This window comes from Propithecus coquereli, unplaced genomic scaffold (assembly GCF_000956105.1).
Source record: "Propithecus coquereli isolate 6110/MARCELLA unplaced genomic scaffold, Pcoq_1.0 Scaffold3, whole genome shotgun sequence".
Lineage (NCBI taxonomy): Eukaryota > Metazoa > Chordata > Mammalia > Primates > Indriidae > Propithecus > Propithecus coquereli.
In genome coordinates this window covers 2,904,331-2,912,287 of record NW_012148618.1, presented here as the reverse complement: position 1 = coordinate 2,912,287, position 7,957 = coordinate 2,904,331, and the positions used below count along the sequence as shown (strand labels likewise).

Below are 7,957 nucleotides of genomic sequence, written 5' to 3'. Positions count from 1 at the left end.
ATAATAATAATAAAACAAAACAAGGTTATGGCAGGGGCCTAAGTGTAGAAAACAGCAAGGAGAGGGGAGGGTATTAGGACATTTGTGGCAGATGGAGGGACAGGAAAAGTTACTGGGAAATATAGACAAAATGTGCAGTTCCTGTCTTGTCTTGCCCTAGGATATGTTCGCTCCTCAGAAGGTTCAGGCTTGGTTTCCAACATGTCACTACACTACCTGACCTTACAGGCAAACCTCAAGAGAAGAGGTCAGGACCAAGTCCCCTATCCCATATGCTTCTTCCCTTCCTACTTCCTTCTTCACAGCTAAGACCTAAAGAAGCCAGTGTCAGACAAGTTATATCTTAACTGGATATTCTTGTAAGCAAAAGAGGAGAGAGGGCGGAGAAGTTGGAATTTGATGAAAGATTACTACAGTGGGGAGTACTGGCTTTGGGGAAATAGGGTAGCTTTAATCTCTTCCTGGATCTGAATGGGTTTATGGTCACTAGTTTGGAAGAAACACAAGATTAGGCAGCAAAACGGAGAAAAACCTGAAGAGTGAAAAAGCCCAGTTCCCACATACAGAAATTTCAGGGAAAAATAGATGATCTCTGCTCCCTGCTGAATCTGGGGTTTCCCTCCCCTGCAGCCAAAAAGCATTTGAAGACCTGCTGGCCCTACACCAGTTCCAAGAGCCACCACCAAGGAGGGACCTGGAATCGACCTCTCTCAACACTCCTCCTCCTTCAGGCTACATCTCTGAGCAGGACCTGCAGGTGAACCAAAAGAAGGTATATGGGAACAGGGCAGCAAGAGGGGCAATTGTCCCAGAGTGGGAACTGACAATGGTGGCTCACCCTGTCCCCTGCTCATTCTTCCTAACCATGTAGTCGGAGAGGCACATATGCCTTCATGAAGTACTATGGCAATATTCCCAAGACGCTACCCTCATAGTCATGTGAGTCTGGGAAAATTTCAAACTGCAGGGGCATAGATCCCAGGGGTAGGGCTAGCTCAATAACTAGATAAGCTGAGGAATAGGCTCCATTCCTCACACTGCCTTCCATACCAGGAGCCTACCTGTGATCCCTCGGTCAGCCTGCCCTGGGGCCTATACATGACCTGGTTGGAGATGTTGTCTAGGGGCCTGACATCCCCCATTGCCTTCACTTGTGGAAGTCAAGACACCCTGGCCGGCCTGGCGCGGTGGTTCACACCTGTAATCCTAGCACTCTGGGAGGCCAAGGCAGGCGGATTGTTTGAGCTCAGGAGTTCGAAACCAGCCTGAGCAAGAGCGAGACCCCGTCTCTACTAAAAATAGGAAGAAATTAATCGGACAACTAAAAATATATAGAAAAAAAATTAGCCGGGCATGGTGGTGCATGCCTGTAGTCCCAGCTACTCGGGAGGCTGAGGCAGAAGGATTGCTTGAGCCCAGGAGTGTGAGGGTGCTGTGAGCTAGGCTGACGCCATGGCACTCACTCTAGCCAGGGCAACAAAGTGAGACTCTGTCTCAGAAAAAAAAAAAAAAAAAAGACACCCTGGCCATATACCACTGGTAAGAGCCTCAGAAGATATTGAGTCGGGAGGAAAAATCCATAATTTAGGACTCAATGAGCCATGATTTTAGACTCTTTGTTCCACAAACTTGGAGACTATCCTTGGGAAGCCCCAGGCAAGAGCCCAAAGCTTTCTAAGGCAAGAACTCCCCTACTAAGCAATGCAAACAGGCTACGGTGCTGCAGAAGGTGCTGCAGAAGATCCATTCCTCCCTATAATATTAATAAAAACTTATAAATCAATACCTGAGGTTAATGTGTAGTAATACACTTGCTGCCCAATTATAAAATTAACTCCCCAAGCCTAGAGAGAGATCATTTCTGTTCTCAAATATATTCAAGGAGAGGAATTTAACTTCTACTTGCATCCCACTCTATTTTCTGCCCCAAAGTTTCTGATTTTAATCTTCTATTCCTCAGTGCATTTTCAATTTATATGTCTATCCTCTGTAAATGAAAAAGTGTTTATTATCACCTTCTACTTAGTAAGACATCAGAAACTTACTCTTTTCCCAAGCTCATATGATCTCAGTTCTTTTTATCTTTTGGCCCAAGTCTTACTTTACAGTCCTCTAATCATCTCTTTGGTTTACTTCCCCATCGACTTATTCATTCATTCAGCAAATACTAATTGAATGCCCACTATGTGTCAGATCCTATTCTAAGTGCTGGGAGATACAGCAATGAATAAAATAAAAATCCTCCCTCCTCAATGGAGTTTAGATTCTAATGGGAGGAGGGAAACAACAAATATAAATAAGCCCAGTGCAGTGATACATGCCTATAGTCCCAGCTACTCAGGATGTGGTAGGAGGATCACTTGAGCCCAGAAGTTCTAGGCCAGCCTGGGTGACAAAGCAAGATCATGTCTCAAAACAAAAACAAAAAATAATAAATAAAACAATTACATGCTAGAAAGAGAAATAAAACAGAAAAGAGGTCTAAGAAGTGCTACAGGAAAAAAAAGGCCAGGCCTGGTGGCTCATGCCTATAATCTTAGCACTCTGGGAGCCCAAGGTGAGAGGATTGCTGGAGGTCAGGAGTTTGAGACCAGCCTGAGCAAGAGCGAGACCCTGTCTCTACTAAAACACTTCTAAAAATAGAAAGAAGTTATCTGGACAACTAAAAATAAAAGTGCTACAGGAGTACAATTTTAAGTAGGGCTGTCAGGAAGCTTTCACTAAAAAAATTGAGCAAAGATTTAAAGAATATGATGAAGTAAATTATAACTAGGGGAAGAGCTTTCCAGACAGAGGGAGCAGCAAGCGTAAAGGCTTTGAAGGTCAGCATGCCTGTATTTAAGGGACAACAAAAAGGCCAATGCTGTTGGAGCAGAACAAACAGGGAATTGAGTAGCAGGAGTTGAAAGTGGTAACTGGGCAAGGGCAGGGCAAATCATGGAAGGTCTTGCAGGCCTTTAAAGACTAGTTTTGGCCGGGTGCGGTGGCTCACGCCTGTAATCCTAGCACTCTGGGAGGCCAAGGCGGGTGGATTGTTTGAGCTCAGGAGTTCAAAACCAGCCTGAGCAAGAGCGAGACCCCGTCCCTACTAAAAAATAGAAAGAAATTAATCGGACAACTAAAAATATGTAGAAAAAATTAGCCAGGCATGGTGGCGCTGGTAGTCCCAGCTACTCAGGAGGCTGAGGCAGGAGGATCACTTGAGCCCAGGAGTTTGAGGTTGCTGTGAGCTAGGCTGACGCCACGGCACTCTAGTCCGGGCAAAAGAGTGAGACTGTCTCAAAAAAAAAAAAAAAAAGATTAGTTTTTACTTTGATATAGGAAAACACAGAGGGTTTTGAGCAGAGTGCTAGGATTACAGGTGAGAGCCACTGCACCTGGCCCAAAATGGTTTTAAGGTGTAAGACTGGATGAAGTCACAGCAAGTGTTATGTATAAAGCAGCCCAAGGACTGAACTCTAGAAAGTTACAAGATTGTAGAAGCTGGGCACAGTGGCTCATGTGTATAATCCTACCGCTCTGGGAGGATTGCTTGAGGCCACGAGTTTGAGACCAGCCTAGGTAATAGCCAAGACCCCATCTCTACAAAAATATAAAAAATTAGTGGGGCATGGTAGTGCATTCCCATAATCCCAGTTACTTGGGAGGCTGAGGTGGCAGGATGGCTTGAGCCTGGGAGTTGGAGGTTGCAGTCAGCTATGATAATGCCACTGCACTCTAACCCAAGCAACAGAGTGAGACCTTGTCTCAAAAAACAAAAGCAAATAAAAAGCCCAAAAAAGATTTATGACAACAGTAGTGTTGGTGTGGTAGAGTTTCAAACCTGAGGGATATTAGGGATGAGGGAGAACGGTCTGGAAATACTGTGAGGAAAAATAAGGACATCTCTTCCAATGGGCATGGGAAACATCACCACTACAAAGTGGTAGGAGAACAGAGTCCACACAAGAAACCAGGACTCAGCAAGAATGTGAAGAGAACATTCAGAAAAGAGGTTGAGGATAGAGAATTTGGCAAACAACTGGCTATAAGTTCCAGACAGCACAGCAGAAGAGTTTCAGGAGTTGGAAGAGGGACGTAGGGGGGACAAAAAAATGAGGAGGAAATAAATGGTTACTATAGTGTAAAAGGTGAGATGATGCAGCAGTTCAGTACTTCTTGTGATTATTATCAGCCAGATAAAGGGCATGATGAGATTAGTTCTGGTGGTTGTGGCAGGGAGGGGTGTGTATCTGGGGCACCCCATAAACCTGCCAGTAGAAATGTATATAGGTGAAAGTGTGTGGAGGGGCAGTTTTACTCTTGAATTATAAATTATCTCTCCAGGCTATTTTGAGAAGTCCTGAGTACCTATTTCACATAATTTAAATGAGATGATGACTGTAACGCAGTTAGCACAGGGCCTGATACTAGAACAGTGTAAGTTATGACGATATTATTGTTACGAAGAAACTGGGATAGCAACTGTGGTTTCCTCTTATTCTTGGCTCCTGAGCAGCAGCCTCCAAAGCTACCTGCAGTCAGCCAGGGTGCTGCTCTGACGCCTTTGTCCTTATCCATTCACCTCATCAAGAACTTGCCCAGTGCCAATTCCATACTGGTCCAACACAACCCGATTACCAACCAACATACAAAACCAAAAACATTTTATTGCTGAGTGATTCTGGGTTTCCAAAAGGGACTCCAAGCCTTGCTCAGAGTCTATAGCTTTGCTAGGACTCCTACATCAGGATATAGATTAAGGTCCAGCATCCTTGGGCTCCACTTAGGGAACAATCTACTCTGATCCTGTTAATCTTGTTAGTCCCTCCAGGTCACTTCTACTTCATCTGTTCGAAACCTGTGGAAAAAACAGAAAAAGCTTGGTGGAGGGCTATCCCTTAGCATCTTCCATCCTTCTCTGCCCTTGCGCTCCTGGACTGTCTTCCCTGCTGATTTTTGCCACCTCCCATATAATCCTATCTATACCCCTCCAAGGAGTGAATCGCTCACCTCTGCGTAATCCCAGACTCACTAAGGGGGGTCCTGTGCCCAGCCTGAAACATCTCCCAGCCAGCCTGGGCTATCATGGCTCCATTGTCAATGCAGAATCTAGGATGGAAAGAGAGACGAAATCTGGGATCTAAGAGTGGAAAATCACAATAATGGGAGAAGTAAAAAGATGTCAAGAAACAGAAAGGATCTTTACCTCTCATCTGTGGCAAAAAGCCGGGCTCCCCGCTCCTGGCACATTGTCTCCATCATCTCCTGCAGCCTCACATTACCTACAAAGAGGTAGGGGGTGGGGTTAGCTTAGTTTTAGCCATCTCTCATGTCGTGTTCAACAGCACACGACATGCGTACATACTTAAGACGACAATGAAGTAGGGGCCTAGGGGTAAGGACTAGGAAGCATAGGACAAGCAAAAAACTAATAATTCCCCCCAAACCTTTAGCAATTTAGTACAAACTCAATTTAGCAAGGAAGATGCACAGTGCCAAGAAGAGGAAAGAAGAATACCGTTCAACAATACGTACACCCCACACCTCCCACAATGAGGGCCTCCTGGGAGCCACAATGTGCCATGGCTCGCTCTGTGATCTCTACCAGCATTGCGAACACAGTTTCCTGTGGGGGACAGCAAAGGTGAAAACAACAGAGGGGCATCCCAGCTTAGTTCTGCTCTACTATATACATAAAAGCTTCTCCAGCCCCAACTTTCTGTCCCAGCTTTTTACTTCATTACCTGCAGGGAGAAACATAGATCCTCAGGAGTACACTCGCCTGTGCTCAGCATCCGCTGGGCTACATCCTACAATTAAGGGGAAAAACAAACAAAACAACAGTGCTTTGGGGAGTACACGAGAGCAAAAATCAATACACTTAGAGGATCACCGTGTTTCACTACAATTCAACTTATCAGCATATCCTGTACCATACCTACTCCTTCACTGGCATCGAGGTATAGAAGGGGCAGCATTCATTTAAGATTCAATAATTATTTCTTGAATGCTTGTCCTGACATCTCCTGCCCCTTACTTTCTCTGCTTAATTGCTTGCCATTGCACTTATCACCATCTGGCGCATTGTATTTTTCTTTCTTTTTTGTTTATCTGTCTCCTCCTCATTAGAATCTAAGCTCTATGTAGGCAAGATTTTTATTTTGCTCCATGCTGCATCCCTATTGTCTAGAACAGTGCCTGGCATATAGAAGATACTCAGTAAATATCTGAAAAATCAATTTATTCAGCATCTGATATGGGCCAATACTATGCAATGTGCAGGAAAGACAATGGCGAGCAAAACAGATGCTTCATTAAAAAAGTATGAAAGAAGCCAGGCTCATGCCTGTAATTCCAGAACTTTGGGAGGCCAAGGCAAGTGAATCACTTGAGGCCAGGAGTTCAAGACCAGCGTGGGCAACATAGCAAGACCTCATGTCTACCAAAAAATAAACCATGACAGTGCCCCTGTCTCCTTACCTCTCTCACACTCACGTCAATACTCACCTCAATGAAAGACAGGATCCCTGAGAATGAGACGTCCATCCCCTTTACAGTATATGGCAGCTCAATTAGCTTCTTGCCTCTAAGTGGGAACGAGTATACGAGGCGCCAAGCATATAGTCGGCTGGCTGCTCACCATCCAAAGCCCCTCCCAAACCTCATTAATATACACTGTATATGGGGAAATCCCTGATGCCCAAGCAGCCAGCCTCCTTCCACCTTATGTCCCCTTACCGCTTTGCCATCTGTTCAATGTTGTAGCCTGGACTTGGGTCATTAGAAATCTAGCAGAAGAAAAAATATGCAAGTGAATAGAAGAGGATGAAATCAGATACGCAGAAAGCATAAGCTAATTTACTACTCCCTCCCTCCACTTCCATGGCTCCCCAGAAATTCACCCATGTCTAATGCTTTCTGCGGCCCCAACGGCTTACCCTCAGCACTCGAGCAAAACGATCCAGACAATTACCCACAGCAATATCGATGGTTTCCCCAAAGATGCGGTAACGATGTTCTGAGTATGCAATCACCTAAGGGTGATGAGGATGTCCATGAAACCTCAAGTCTGTAAAGAGGATTATTTGGCTTTGGGGAAGAACAAAGCAGAGGATCAACATGGCCACCAGAGCTTCCAATAAGAAATGGACAAAAAGTGTTTTCCCAATGGGTAATTTTTTTTTTTTTATTTCAGGGTATTATGAGGGTACAAACATTATGGTTATACTTTATGTCTTTGTCTCACCCAAGCAAGGGTTAGAGGCATGCCCTTGCCCCCTACAATGCTCCCCATGTCCTTTAGTTGCAGGTTTACCCCCCATCCCCCTAATCCCTGCAGAGTATTACTGCCATGTGAGCACCCCAGTGTTCATCAGTTAGTACCAATTTGATGGTGAGTACAAGTGGAGCCAATGGATAATTTTTTTATAGCTCTTATACGAGAAGCACTTTGTATACCCAAAGGATTCCCAGAGCTGATTCCTAATCTACAAAAGATAGTCTAGATCAGGGCAGAAGCAAACCATCATTACAAATACATTTTTCTAGCTTAGTGGTTCCTGATATATCCTGCTTAGAAGCAGTCTTGACAGTGTGGACTAGGGAACAGGCTTTCCTGCCTGGAGGCATAAAATAAGAATCCTTCTAGATTATCCTGCCAGGGCAGTGGTATTTTGAAACAAGAGAAGAGGTAGAGTTAAAGAACTTAAACACTCTCATATGGGGTCAGATTAATGGCCCACCCGACTCAGAAATGGCAATCCACTTAAGCCCATTCTTCACATGTGACCAACTTTTAACACAGAGAATATCCGTCACCTACTGACAGATACACTCTATACTTCTGACACTGAGGGCTTCCTAGGACTATAAGAAGTCCCTTTCCCTTCCTGATGCTGTTAGGAATTTCCTTCCTTTCTGATGTGGATCTTACTCTGCTGTCAAAAAGCTGGTGACAAAAGGGGAAAAAAAAAAA

The 7,957-nt window shown here is 44.6% G+C and overlaps 1 protein-coding gene across 1 annotated transcript in view; it reads right to left on the bottom strand.

Moving 5' to 3' along the window:
* Positions 1 to 4,621: 4,621 nt before the first annotated feature.
* The window catches only part of OSGEP (O-sialoglycoprotein endopeptidase), an 8,671-nt gene continuing 5,335 nt past the window's right edge, over positions 4,622 to 7,957 (bottom strand). Inside the window, exons 4-11 of the mRNA XM_012649357.1 lie at positions 6,921 to 7,016; positions 6,721 to 6,770; positions 6,490 to 6,568; positions 5,727 to 5,792; positions 5,518 to 5,608; positions 5,189 to 5,264; positions 4,993 to 5,091; positions 4,622 to 4,840 (exon numbers count right to left, since the gene is read on the bottom strand). Coding sequence (XP_012504811.1) covers positions 4,801 to 4,840; positions 4,993 to 5,091; positions 5,189 to 5,264; positions 5,518 to 5,608; positions 5,727 to 5,792; positions 6,490 to 6,568; positions 6,721 to 6,770; positions 6,921 to 7,016 — 597 coding nt within the window. The 3' untranslated portion in view covers positions 4,622 to 4,800. The remainder of the gene's footprint in view (positions 4,841 to 4,992; positions 5,092 to 5,188; positions 5,265 to 5,517; positions 5,609 to 5,726; positions 5,793 to 6,489; positions 6,569 to 6,720; positions 6,771 to 6,920; positions 7,017 to 7,957) is intronic.